The sequence below is a fragment of the Apus apus genome, chromosome 14 (assembly GCF_020740795.1).
Source record: "Apus apus isolate bApuApu2 chromosome 14, bApuApu2.pri.cur, whole genome shotgun sequence".
In the NCBI taxonomy this organism is placed as follows: Eukaryota; Metazoa; Chordata; class Aves; order Apodiformes; family Apodidae; genus Apus; species Apus apus.
The window spans coordinates 3,221,340-3,236,491 of NC_067295.1; the positions used below are offsets into that span (position 1 = coordinate 3,221,340).

The 15,152-nt window shown below is 38.0% G+C and overlaps 1 protein-coding gene across 9 annotated transcripts in view; it reads right to left on the bottom strand.

The window, feature by feature from the left end:
- Nucleotides 1–15,152, bottom strand: part of USP22 (ubiquitin specific peptidase 22) — a 92,157-nt gene that overhangs the window by 46,868 nt on the left and 30,137 nt on the right. For 8 of the 9 annotated variants that reach the window (XM_051632131.1, XM_051632124.1, XM_051632128.1 and 5 more), the window contains 3 exons: nucleotides 14,849–14,981; nucleotides 5,310–5,423; nucleotides 4,680–4,724 (listed from right to left, as the gene is read on the bottom strand). In XM_051632131.1, coding sequence (XP_051488091.1) covers nucleotides 4,680–4,724; nucleotides 5,310–5,423; nucleotides 14,849–14,981 — 292 coding nt within the window. The remainder of the gene's footprint in view (nucleotides 1–4,679; nucleotides 4,725–5,309; nucleotides 5,424–14,848; nucleotides 14,982–15,152) is intronic. The other variant, XM_051632132.1, reaches the window with a different exon arrangement.

Consider the following 15,152-nt stretch of genomic DNA (forward strand, 5'->3'; position numbering starts at 1 on the left):
GATTATCAGCCAATCTTCAAACAAATATGAATAAGAAAAACAAAAAGGGCACTTTTTAACTTCTAAAGCATCCCTAGCCCATATACATTTTTCATTATTGGATTATTAATCCTCCCTTCAGTTGAAAAGACATTCCAGCACAAGAGTAAGTCCATCATTACCCAAAAATGCATTTCTTTGTGCTCAGAGGAGGTCAATGACAGAACTACCCAGTGATTTTAGAAGATACGGGATAACTAAAAAATCTCACCACTGAGCTTTGAGAAGGTGATAAACCAAATCCAAGCTGACCCAACTTAGTGGACAGATACAGGCTTAATCTTTACAGGTGAACAGCAAAATTTAGTAATTCCATATACTAAACAGTTACTAAATGGATAGCAGGAGATACCATTGCAGAGTATGACCTCTCCTTATAAATTCTAAGACTTGAGTCACTTTACTGACATATGTAAAATTACCTAAAAATGCAATTATAGCAATAGGTTAAACACAACCCTTCTCCCCCACCAACCAGCCAAAACTCTCCAAATACTTAACTACCCTTTCTCATGAGCTGCATCTAGAATCTGTCTTTATTCTCTTTAAACATCAACACAGAATTTCCAGTACATTTCTACTGTTCAAAGGACAGAACAGTAGAATGAGTCAGATAAGCAGGAGGGATAACAGATCTGAAGGAAGCACACAGTTGTGTTCAGCATAAATCTGATACAAGAAAAACACAACTGTGAAGACTCCTGTGCTGACCAGCTAGGTACTGCTGCAGCATTCTATGCAGCACAGAAATTACTATGAAAGGTCAATTAGTGACTCACAAAAGCATCTCTGCATTAAAAATAAAGAATACTAAGATGACAAGCAATCTATTCTAAAACTGAGGATTAAAGTCAATTAAGAGTTATTTTTCACAGAATGCATGGAGCAGAAGCAGCACTGTGCTATGGAAAATAAATTATAAAACATACATATGAAAAGAAGGAGAGTAGAAAAATACAGCTAGAGGCTTACACATTCTGCATAATATACATTAAATTTTAATAGCTCTTTGATCTTCATTTTCAGAAATAGCTATGCTTGTCAAAAGCTACCCACCCCAAAATGTTCAACTCATAGTTACTACTGATCCTCCAAGTTCTAGTAATAAAAAGTCTCTTTTTGGATTCTTAAGGACTAGAAACTTTGTATTTACATGGATGCACTTCTCTTCCATCTCTCACTTTACTTAATTCAACAATAGATTATGCAAGAAGCATAAGAAGGAATACCAGAACCACACAGTCCCTTTTCTTTATCCAAGGTTCAGCATCAAGCTCCACACCCAGGAAAACAGAAAAGGAAACTAATTATTGTGTAACAGACTGAGGAGATAAAGCAGCTGCAATGTTTGAATACACTCCACAGTGTGCAAACTGAAACGAGTGAAGCGACTTTATAGATGCACATATGGACAGTTCACATATGGACAGTTCACATATGGACAGTTCACATATGACACAACATTGGCTTGCAACAAGTTTTGTATTCGACCTCTCCAGCAACCCATTTCATATTTTTAATACTCCCTTAGGGATTTCTATAGATTGGTTGGAAAAAAAAGCTCAGAACAAATTTTCAACACCATGTTAGTACCAGCTCTTGTACTGGCCAGCTGCAAATGGGAATTCTTGCATTTGCAGGTTAAATGTGGCCCAACACAGTTTGTATCATCTGTCAATGGGATGAAGTCTCATCATAAAAAGAAATATATATATATAAAAAGTTTTCTATGTTTAAATCCTGGTTTAAATCAATTAAACAAAAATTCACACCTGGAAACACATGTGCACTCAACTTCAGGCATGCCATAGCTCCATGTATGTCAGTGGGACTATGAACATATATTTATATATATCTCTATATATAATTATATAGCTTAAATGCTTATAAAGGATGGGCACCAAAGCAATTCACGAGAGCAATGCTTCAGATGAAGTTAAACATGACAGACTGGATTACTTAGCAGTATTTTGTGTCAATCAAGTATCAATCAATTAAAAGAAATTAAACCACATACAGTTAATGCCACAATGAACACAGAGCAAAACACACAAAACACTTCCTTACAGAAGCTTTTGTTAGAAAGAGCACAAGTTAAGTCAGAGACAGAATTTAAAAAGTGTTCTGTTCTGGCTAATAATATAACATGAATATTGAGCTTTTATTACTCCTGAAAATTTGGAGAGAAGACAGAACCATTTATTAGGAATAGTTTGGTGTTTAGAAGTTAAAAAAAAAAAACCCACATCAAACAAACCAAAGAAGGAAAGAGGTTTAACACCCACAAACATGCCAAAAACTCCAATATAAACTATCTTAAAGATTTGCAAACCATGCAGAGGTTACCATTTACAATTAAAGGAAAGTAGCGTTATTGGAGTGAAAAATCATAATTTTAAAAACAATGCTATAAAATAGCCAGAGATTCAAGTCAGCATGTGAAATCTCCATCCAAGAACTAATTTAATTATATCAAATACACAAATTGTCATTTTTCAGATAATTTATCAGGGACATATGGATGAGTGATGGAAAAAGCAGTGACGGCTCTAGTTTACAGAAAACAATTTTCCAAGTAATTGTTAATATAGATTTGTTACTTTGCTATAATTTAGCAGACTCCCCAGAATTCCAACATTAATTAGAAATTAAGGGCTCCATGTATTCTCACCTCCCTTGTTATGAAAGAATATTCAATACCAGAGGAGGGGGGGGGGGAAATGGTTGAGTTGCAACTTGTTCAGAGTTATATCATATAACCCTGAACTGCAGCTGAACGTGGGAAGTCATCACACTGAGAGTTAAAATTACAAGAGTATGAAACAAATCTCGTGATATTTGGGGTTTTTCTTAAAGTTTTTTTTTTCTCCAGGCATCATGTTGTTATGTGAGCATCTATTCAAGTATATGCTAATACACTTCAAGCACTGTGAGAAGATGTTTGAAGAGACACAACTGACACTTCAATTTTTAAAGCCAACCTCAGGTTTTGCAGACTGGATTCACTTCTTAAGTTCTTTAAGCTGGCAACACTACCTGATGTAAACTAACTCTGTAGGAGAAATAGAAACCCAAGTCACTGAGTTTGGGGATTGTACTAATCTTGACATTTATTTTGGAGCAAGAAAAGTTCCCACCCCCTTTATCTTTCAGAAGGAAAGGAAGGGATGGACTGAAGCAATGCAGAAAGAAGGAAAATGGAATTAATAATTTTCCATTATTCCTCCTCTGTATCTCCCTCCCTCATTCCTTGTATAAGCTTGCAGGGAAACACACAGGGTTTCACAGTGCAAAGCCATAAAACAAAAGTTCCTATAGCATGACTTTAAAGAAAAATGCCCATACTGTGTGCTCCAGTCATTTAAACTGCATTGTTGTCTGTTCCTACATCTTACACCTTCGTTGGTCATTGGTCCCCCAGAGTTGTTCTCTGGGGACATAAGATGCAATGTACTTATTCATATATATACACACACATATATATCATACTCCTACATACATATAAATAATGTGCCATTCATTAGCCAGTTAACCAATTCAGAGCAGGTTTTCTGCCTGGCAGTTCCTCTCAGTGTTTCTTCCTTTCACTAAAAAACACTGTGGTCCAAGATGACAAGATGAACAATCTTGCAGGTTTTAATTAACCTAGAATATAAAAAACTGTAGCAACCCAACAACCACTAAAGGACAAACTGGCTGCATCTCTGCTCAGAAGGCCCAAATGTATCATTTGCTAAGGAAAACAATTCAGAAATGGCACTAAATTTACATATTCAAAAGGAGAGAACTGGGGAAGCCTTCCTCTTCTAGAGCATCAAGAAGCTTTATGTTATTATAGTTGACTAATTTGGTGCCCAAAATAACACAGCTTAGAAGGGTTTGAAGGAGTTTTGAAAAGAGTTGCATAGCCTAAATGAAAGGTTTAAAAACATGTTTCCATTTTGTCTTGCTTTGAAAACCAGTGCTTTGTGCTGAAGCATTTTAAGCTGTATTTTCTTGTTCTAGGACTCACTGGCAATCTCACTACTCTCCTTTTCTCCAACCCAACTCCCTCAAAAAGGGGAATAAGCAGAAAGTAGAATTGTATGTGTAGCAGGAAGTAAAAGCAGCCACACTTTTGATACGACATCAGAAAAGCTCTACTTAATACCATGTTAGCTGCTATTTTTAAAATTGGAAATGAGGTTAAGAATGGTTTGAAGTCATATCAGCCCTGACTACGGCTGTCACATTGAAACAGGATGCCATGGATTCAGTACGAGACATTACTAGACAGAAGTTGTCTGTCTTCACATGCAGACTTCCCCACTTTAAGAAAGCATACCCCCTAGAGGCCACTGGCAATGAAAGACGACAAACTTTTATAACTGATGCTTAAAAAACTACTCAGTTTAGGATAAATGCTACTTCCTTTCCAAAAAGAAGGAGAAAAGGTTTGTTCTGGAGTAGGTCTACGAAGGAAAGGGCATATGAAATCAAGTCTGCTGTAATTATTCAATCACTGGAACATATCCAAACAAGAGGAAAACAATTTGCACAAGAAAACTGGCATTCTTAACTGTGATCCATGTCTAAAATGGCAGGATAATCAGCAAAGGGACGCTTGTTAGTGAAGTGCGTCGCCAGCCCACGCCTCTTACCTGTCATTGTACACTGGTAGTGAGAAACCACTGTTGGGGTGAAGGCTAAAAAAGAAAAAATTAGGGAAAGCAAACTGAATAAAACAAATGTGTGTACATATATTTGTGTGTAAATATTTCTACATAGATACTGTGCGTGTACCACGAAAGCACAGGTGTGTAAGCAAAGCTGGCACGTTCTATTAGGAAAAAAAAAGAAATCACACACAAAGGTGGCACTTCATGTGAGGGGAACTGATTTCTTGCCTGTATCACCTCAATTAGCCTAAAGGAGCAGACTCCTACACTTTCTACCCACTACAGACCTAAGTCTGATCTTACGTAAAATTTGCAGGATAAATGTTAGATATTTTTCTATCTTTTTTGCAATTAAAAATTAAGTTTTGGGGTTGTTGGCTTCTTTTTTTTTTTTTTTTTTTTTTTTACAATTAGGTGTGGTGCACATGGTAAACTAACAGTCTAACTCCTGGAGAGTAACAGCTAGACATCTCTCTCTCTCTCTCTCCCAAGGCCTGCACTGCTATCTCTAAAGAGCTCTCTCTTCCCCTTACTGTTTTTTTGCCATTGACAAATGGGAGGGACAAGTATGATTAAAAACAGAAACAAGAAATTCAGGCAGGAAAACCAAACCTTGTAATTTCCAAGCTTTTCGTTGTTCTTCTTTGGCAATTTGTTCCATGTCTTTGTCGTATATGTAATCTTGACACATAAAGCAGTATATACCCCCATACAAAAGGTCTATGGCTGCAAAACAGAAGAGAAGTTGGGGAGGAGGGGGAAAAAAAACAACACAAAAGAAGACATGAGTTCATAAACTAGAAGACATTTTAAAGCAGGCACCCAGTCAGGCACTCTTTCCTCTCAGCAGTCCACAAAAAGTAAAATCTGTACCTTAGAATCTGGAGTGGGGCAGGGGGGGAAAGGCAAAAAAACAGGGAAATTTTTCCAGTTACCATATGAGTTATTCTGTTCTTTCTGGCACAGGAAGAAAATTGTGGAAGACAACAAAAGATTAGCTGCCTTCAAGTTGTTTGTAATTCAGAATACACCTTCAAAAGACAGAAGGAACCAAAAGGCATAAATACAGCGACTAAAATACATGCAGAACTAATCCTGTAAGATTTGATATGCAAGTTTGAATTGTCTTTTTCTAAGACTTCAGTGATTTCTACTCAAAGCCATTAAAATAACGAGAAAGCACCTATTCAAGTGGAGGCTCAAACAGAAGACAGCACTGAAAGCTCAAGGATACTTGTCCAGGGGAATGGTTTTCCAAAGTAGTTTATTCCACAGGTTACGTGTCACAATTTCTCTTGCTTCACTTCCTCTTAGAAGGGACATAGAAACACTGACCAATGTTAAAAATATTTTTCTTACACAACCCTAAACAAAAGCCAACAAATAAAATCCACCAGCTAACTGGGAACTGACATTTTCCTTCAACGTATATCAACAAGTGCAAACTAATCACAGCAAATTGCTGATTTTCAGTACACAAATATCGGGAAAAGTCACAATTTAAGGACAGTAACAAAACACTAATGTGGGGGAGAAGGGAAAAAAATAGTCACAATTAAGCTACAGAGTATTAGTTGTAGAATACTTACTCCATTACAGATTGTTCTACCAGTTATGCAATTTCAACACAGAATTTTTTAAAAATCTAATGTGTTGGTCACAAAACACAAAATCAAACATTGTTCTCCGTGTATTTTTTAAAAGATCCCACAAACAGGCCCCCTCCTCCCCATATAACAGAACAGCTCTGGCAGAATATTAAATAAATAAGACTCTGAGCACTAACACTTTCCATCTACCATCGGAATGGGTACGCTGTGCCCAGAGGGTTCCTTGCTTTTCTCAATTTTCTCGATTTACATGAATGACTAATGAAGTATAGTTGTCAAGATCAACACCAACAAGAGACCACCTTACACACACCACTTGTGCAGAGCAGAATGAGCTTCTGGTGTAAAGAATCAGGTAGTATAACAGAAATACTGGTGGAGTAAAAGCCACTGTTGGTCCAGCGCCTGATTAAGCACTCTTGAGAAAATGTCCTCTCTCCAGTGCACTTAGCCAACAATACAGTTGTATTTATGCCAACACTTTCCATGTCATTAAAAAGACTGCAAAAGGTTTTGGACAAATTACCTCAAGCACCATACAGGCCTGATTACAGCACAAAGGAAGGGCAGGAGTTTCTCATGAAAGCAAAAACACGGCTGCTCAGTTTCAGGAGCCTAGGAAAAGAGTCCACTAATAAAGTTCCTAATTGCTTCAAACGAGTGTAATTTGAATTTTTTTCCTTGAAATATACTTTAACCTTCTTATTCTGGTCATCTGGACATGAAAAAGAATGTTTTCTTAAGGGCAAAGTGCAAAATATCCCCTACTAAGTCACTCTGGTGAGCTGCTCTGCCCACCGAGCTGGTCTGGTGGGTGCAGGGCTGAGGGTCCCCACAGAGGAACCTTCTCACTGACAGAAGTTCTTCCAAAGCAAGCAACTCAACAGCAACAACTGGAGTTAAATCACACCAAAAAGGACAATGCCGAGACTAAACATTCCCCCTCGAATGACTGGGAAAGGCAGGGGAGAACAAATTTCACCTCATTAAGAGCAACATGCTAAAGCTTTTTTTTTAAAAAAAACAACAAAACCAACAAACCTAAATTGCTGTGAAGTTGGAATCCCAACTGAAACACCCGATTAGAAAATTTAATAAAAAGCACAAGAAAGTAGGAGGATGTTTGCCTAACAATATAACAATATCCATTAATATTTGGGATAACAAAACTAACAGAAACTGGCCTCAAATTAATAAAGATTTTGGAAACTACTAACAAAAAATTGGCACCTAGATGTTCCAGATTAATCCACTGCTAACTCTGCCATGATATCCAACAATCCTCATTATAAACTTCCCTTTCACAAGGTTCCTCCAGAATGGCTGCTACTCCTACCTTCCAGAATCTGCTTTTTCTAACACTGCTACTACCCATCTTAGGAGAGGATTGGAGGGTGAAATCAGTCTTTTAATTCTTAATACATGTACAGAATTGATCACACTGGAAAAATAAAACTAACTTTCAGTAGTAATTTCCCTTTTTTTTTATTTCATAGGGAAAAACCAGAATAACTTTTAAAGATTCATAATGTCATTTCACTTAATTTGATCAATCTAGTTTCCTGTTTCAGGAATTCAAAATGCCCACTTGTGGATCACAGGCAAAATAACAGAAGAATGAAAGGGCCTCTTGGAATGTAACATTTTTCTTTGCTTTTACACCTTTATGCTGACAACAGGCTACCATGATTTTCAGGTCAGATCTCCTTGTAACCCTTCATATACAAAATTCTAAACAGCTGCAACAAGAGAGAGAGAACTCAATTTTCATTCTAAAATAAAGCTATGAGCCTGGAGAAACAATCAGGCATCACAGAAGATCATGTGGATTTAAGAGCAACTTTAGTTGACAATAAGTTTTGAAAGACAACAGCTCAGGGGTGAAGTTTAAATTTAGACATCAAAAGGTCTTATCTGGGAGCCAAGTAAAGTGTTTTGTTTAAGCCCAAGAGCTTTACTTTGCCAAACAGCCACTGATGTCCTTGTGGAAAATGTTGAGAGCACTGAGATGATGGGAACACAACAACATGTAAAAGATCAGGGAAGTGTGTTACATCCAGAGTGTGTGGGGGAAAAAGTCTCATCCTGATAAGAAGCTTGTACATTCGTTTTTTGAAAAACCCAGGTGAACAGACCCAACTCTGCTCAGTTGAAAACGAGACATTAACCACGTTGTATGACAGCCTGCTATCAGGCCTGACATGTTTGTGAATCATGTTTTGGTATCATCTTCCTGGCTGCATTCAAGTACAACAAAACCTACAGCAACACAGAATTATTTTTACCTGTATTGAAATTAATTCCACTGTGAATTTCTGTGACTCAATCCTGCCAACCCAAAATCAACACACATTCATATTCTACACAAGTCACCAACATTTTGTTCAACTTTAACCAAGGAGTCTAGATTTATAATTCTTTCAGACAGTATTCTAAGTCAACATCCTAACCTACTTCATACTCCCCAATTTCTCACATCCAGTGTTAATCATTAAGCCAGTTTCAGATAATAGTCTCAAGTCCAGAAGAAGTCATTTTCCACACTTCAGCCAGTTGTCTACTTGTTCTTCTCTCTGATATATTAGTATACAGCAAGTCACTGACTGCATGCTTCCTGTTTTCCTGGCACCTGGAAACTGCACCACAGATCAGAATTCCTGAACTGAAAAGATATTAAGGTTTACTGATATGAGTTAGAAAAATTTACTCATAAGAAAAAAAAAAAAGGAAAAAATGTCAAAAAAACCCATCAGACTCTGAGGCATTGATCAAGTTACATATTTGAGTTTTTACCCTTATCCTTTCAGTCTCTATCAAGGCAATCACAGCCTTATCTCTGCAGGTAACAAAAATGTATACTTAGCTTTTATTTATTTATATATAGAAATAAATAAAAATAAAAGGCTAGTCCTGCTAAATGGTGATCCAAGCTAGCATTCAGTGAGATCACTGAGAATCACAGGGACTTACTTGTGGGGCAGGGGGTGGAACCCTAAACTTCCTTTTGTTGCCAAAAATGCTGTGTCAGATACCAAATCTTTTAATACACAATAAACCCCAGCATTATTCTTAACTCCCACAATCAACATTTAAAAGAAACAGTATTTTCTTCTCCTAATACTGGAAATAAAACTGTTCTACTGTTAAGTATTTTTTCTTATTTTGCACTAGCACCCAAAAGATCAGAAGTGTTTTTTGGTGGGCTGTGCTCTGCAGTCTCCAAGATGCCTACCAATCCCATAGGAATCTAGAATGTTAATGTTTTTAGGGACTGATTTGCCAGCAATCCCAATGTGACAAGGTCAAAACTAGGAGCCAAATGTCCAACCTCCACACTGTGCACCTGCCTCTCTGATGGTTTTAAAGTATCATCCTGTATCAGTGTGCAAATTCAAGCTACGGAAGATGAGATGTACAGATGAAGGAAGTGTGTCCTAGTATCCCTGGTGGGATCTAGGTACCAGAATGTTCTTAACTGCTAATTTAGAGGAAAAAATTTGTCAAAATATTTTATGTTAACTTATTGTGAGCAGAATATTAACACCAGCTACTTGGCCTCATTCAGAAATACAGATATCATACACACCACGCTACTTTTATACATGTGTGTGCATCCAATGTACTACAAAGGGATCTCTAGAATTCCTCTACTTAAGCTGCCCTGGACTTCCTATTATAAAAGACGTTTTGCCTTTTTTCAGACTTCTCCCTGTCCTTCTCTGACCCTACAAACCTCAACAGGTCCCTTGTTTGCAGCAAATCTTTGAAAAGTGAAAAGGATTAAATCCTCCTGGCTAAAGAACCTTTCTTGAGCCCAGAAAATATTATTCAGGTTTAAAGGAGAAAAATTCTTAAACACTCCCTACTTAATCTTGCCGTTTTCTTTGGAAATTTTGGGGCAGAATTCCAAAATCCCAGACATCAAGTTTTGTGCTGCTTTGTATGACATGAAGCAAACTGCTTATACTCATCTGCATGTTCTCAATTGATCAAAAATAGAGACTTACTTGAAAGCACTATTGTCAATAAAAGCAGCAGTAAGATCCAGAACTGCACTGAAGTTAGTCACTGGATCTGAGACAAGCAGATCCATGCTGAGCTGGCAATACTCAGCTAAATACTCAGGAGATTCGCTGTCCAAGGGCTAAGAATATTCCAAGTGTAGAGAAAACTCTTTAGGAGTCATTTATGATGCTACAAGATGGCCTGTAGGAGCTCTCAACTACCCGCACTTACCAGAGCAGCTCCTTGGAGGAGACAACTGCAATGAACAAAATCCTGCTGTCTTCTTACCAGTTCAGTCTGAATCCAAGCAGGATAAGCTGCAATGTGCATCACATAAGCACAGGAGAATCTGCCTGCAATACTTTGCACAGTACACCCTAGAACAGCAGGTATTTTTAATGGCTGTGAGCAATACTGGAGGGTCCTCGTTTGAGCCTGGATAGAACTAAGTTTCTTTTCGTGATTTTACTTTTCAGTAAAGTCCCTTCTAAGTAGCTGCAGTTGCTGAAATTAACAGCATGTTTTCCAGCCAATGTCTGCCTCTAGGACTGAGAACAAACACTCCATGTTTACAGTTACCGCCAGAGAATGGTTTGAAGAACGAAGGGCACTGCTTGGATCTGAAGAAAACATCTTATGCTCCAGAATCAGAGGGAGTAAAGGGACACCCCTGAGACCCTCCTTTGGGAGGAGCAGACCAGACAGGTGACCAAAGTTAACCAAAGTATCCCATCCTACACATGTGATACTGGATATAAATTTGAGGGATCACAAAGAGCTCTCTCTCTTCCCCCTTCATCCACAGGCAGCATCCCAGGAGGACTCTGTCCATTTATTTGCCTTTGCTGCCCAGTCTCTGTGTTCCTGCAGCCCAGTGTTCCTGCATCCCAGCTCCCACTGACCCCAGGAGTTGAGTCCAGGACTTTTCCAGGGCCTGCCCTGGAGCTTCAGTGGTGATATGAATGTTATTGGGGGGTGGGGTGCACAATTTTCATGTTAATCCTTCACTGCTATCTCAAATAATAATTTCCAAAAGAGCAAAACGTCAAATTCTTCACTTGATCTAGACAAATCAGGTCCAGTGTGTTTCCTTTTTCTAAGAAAATCAGTTATATTACCAAAAAGACATATTAGCCTGACATGATCCATCTCTGACAGAGCTAAAACCCACTGTATCCTGTTTTCCATTTGCCTTCATCTTAACAGTTTTTTTTCAACACCCACACTAAGCAAAACATTAGAATGGGATTCAAATCAAGAGGTTGGTAAAAGGGCCAGATGACCTTTTCTACCTCTTTCTGAGCCTAGATGCAAAAGGAAAAAACCCAAACTGCTACTCTATCACTATGATACACTGTATGGGAAGTGCACAGAGACTATAATGAAATTTTTAGTTGTTTCTAAAAGAACTCAGCTGCCATCACACAGAATTAACATTAGAGTCAATACCTTCCAACACAAATGAAAACAACTTTTACTGTCAGTCCTTTATGTAAGTGTTCTGTTTCTACAGAGTAACTGTCAGATAGGTATGTAATAACAGCAGTACCCTGATCTTTTCCATTGATCAACTTCAAGTATAGAAAACAGCTTTTTCTCATGTTTCCTCTGAATCAGATGAAAAAAAAAAATCAGTTGTTTTCTAGGGGACGGAGAAGTTTTTTTAATTCTAGCAAAAAATTCTCAACTTAATCTATGAGCATTATTCTTAGCCTCATCCACCCAGCTCCTCTCACCACAAATGTATTTATTGGACTGAACCTTAGAGCAGCATATACTTAGAAAAACAGTTCCTCAACAAACAGCTTGCAGCTTAATAAATAATGAATGCACTCTAACAGGACTAATTCTGAAAGCAACTGTTTGCCAGTCTCCTCAGAAATGGAACGGTAGTTCAGTCTTCCAATTGCTTATTTATTCTTAACCACTGAGCCTCAATCCTGCTATGACACCTACCTCCACTCCTTAACTCCAAAAGAGGGTCTTAGAGCAGACCAAGACTTCAGCCAGAAACGGCATCATGTGCTGTTTCAGAGGTACTATTTGTGTGCTAAGTGTGCATCTCTAACACATAGAAGCACAGCATGGAAATGCACAAGTTGGCTACTTACCAAGGAGTTTAAATGGGTCTATACAGAGCTTTGATGCCATAATTGAGCTAATCTAACTCAGAAAGGTTATCATCTGTAACTGAATTTCCTAAGTCTCACGCTAGTGATTTTTCTTGCAGCTAAGTGTGTGTATGTGTGTGTATCTCTCTCATGTAGGTGAAAAATCCCAAGCAAGTTTACATAAATACTCCACTCCCCAAATCATCTTTTATCACGTTATATTCCTCCCCCCAAAAGTATTAATCATTATGTAATAGAAACAGAAATTTTCCCTCAGAGAGAATATTAAAACTTCTTTTGGTGTCTGCCCAGGAATTTCAGTCCCTTTTATCAGGAATCTGATAAAAGAATCACTACTATGATTTCAAGATGAACTCTCTACAGCACCAACCTCTCTTTAGTTCACAGTCATCTTCCTATTCCTTCTACTCGGGGACTAAGTTACTATGTGTTTTTCTTCATTAGGCAAATGTAGAAGAACTGAGGAACGGACCACCAGTTCTAACAAGGACAGAACCCACCAGCAGATACCCCAGGTGCTAGAACCTAATTTAGAAAGACTCCATAGGAAGATGACCAAGGGTGCTGATGGCACACATCCATTTGGAATAATCAAATCTGAAGCTTGCAGAAAGCTCCAAAAGGATTTCAACATACGTAGCAAATAGTAAGAAAACAGCACTGAAACACAACAGGAAAAGATTAGTCTGAATTTTCCTGAATCTTCAAGGTCCTGGTCACTTACCTACCCCTTTCTAAAGGTTTTCACAGCTGATTTATGAAATTTTAAATTGCATTAATGATTCCCGACCCAGTGGCAATATCAGCCTATCATGGTGATTGACCAGAGATTGTGCAATGCGGGGAGTAAAAAAAAACACCTCTTCACCCACATCCACAACTCAAGGAATATCTTAAAATAAGCACAGTATTACTAATATACACTGAATAGGCAAGCAGATGCAAGAGCACAGGTATCACCATAAAGGTCAGAGTGTGAGTGTCTAATTTATATTGCTCAGGGAAGCAGAGATAACAAGGGATGTATTTTAAGAACACTCTAGACTACGATTCTGAAGCCTCTTAGAGCAGATAGCTGCAAACACATCACTACCAGTGCCCAGGCAGCTGTTACAGCTGAAATCTATGATACTTCTTAGAACTGTGATTAAGTGTGCAGTTCCTGCTGGTCTCCATGGAGACTGATGTTGGCTCAGCAAAAAGTCACCAAGTGTTTTAAAATCATTCCTGTTCCTTTTGAAATTTCCAAGCCCTGCACTCAGTTTTGCCTATCAGATGGTATTTCCCCAACCAAAACTGCAGCAGTAAAAGCAACCAAATACAGGAGCAAAACCACAACAACTGTTTTTACAGATCATTTCACATGCAGCTGGAAATTAAACACCAAAACATCCACTAAAAAAGAAAAAAAGGGAACCTCCAAAACTAGAAATCAAGCAGTCAGTTGTACAATCTTCACATTACCTGTATTTGTGCACCCAGTACATTATATTTAGCTGCAAAATAATCCCTTTTGGGATGATACAATAACGTATTCTGTACTTTGTCTTATATAATTAACTGTTGCCCTTTTTATCTAAAGATTATTTCTTTTGGGAAGCACCTTATCTGACATGTTCTTAATTGTCTGGTACCATGATACTTCACTACATCACACAACAGCAAATTTCACCTTGCAGAACTTTAAGAATTTAGGCTTTCCAAATAACCAAATAAACAACAGCTCGCAACATGTGCAATTGTTCGACCATTTTGTAGCACCAAAACTGACAGAATAAAATAACTTATGGCATTTTATCAACGTTTATGAGAGAGCTGAGGTAAAGCTACTCCATATCAGTTAAACTGTTTTCTTATGACTTAGGTTATTGACCCCACTGGAAACAAGAAGCCAAGGCAGAAAAAAAACCCCTAACAACCACCAAAAAACCCCAAGACTTAAGTTCAAATAATTCTGATTGTTACTTGACTTGCCTTTTTTTGAGAGGAATGATGGATTTTTCCCTTGGCAAGAACAAAAAAGTGAACATGACCTGAAAAAAGTTCACTGAAATAAATGCTCTAGTTCAAAGCACTAAACCCACTATTTTTCACACTCAGAAAAAAACTTGTCTATACACATTTTTATTGTTTTCCCCTATATGTTAGATTAATTGATAAATAGTAAGATACTAAACAAGAATAATTTAAGTTGTGAACAAAAGCTTATCTGTGATGCAGTGACAGCTTAAGCACCAAGATTAGAAATAATGCCACTAAACTAACAGCAAAAAAAAACAAATAAAATTGATCTCCCTGTCTAATGGGGTAGCTACAAGAAAGTATCAACTTACTGGCCTGGAATTGACAGGGATACTAGAGCCAGTTACAGAGCAGCAGTGAGTACAGCAGGATGACAACTTACCTAAATTGTGTCGCTTTGTCTTTGCGTGCTCGTGAATATGTTTCTTTGTAAAACAGCCAAAGAAGACACAGTAGAGGCAAGAGTGGAGTCTGTTCAGGTGGGCACCACACATATGACAAATGCACGACTTTGCCTGAAATAGGGAAAGAGGCAGAAAATGAGCATGAGAAATATCTCTGCCAGTGTAGCTGAAGGAGCACAGACCTAACTGCTCTCCCTTTGCCTCAAGACCTGCAACTGGGCACTGCAAAGCAGCAGGGGAAATGGGAGTTGTGCCCTCATGACAAAACACCAACTAGACATA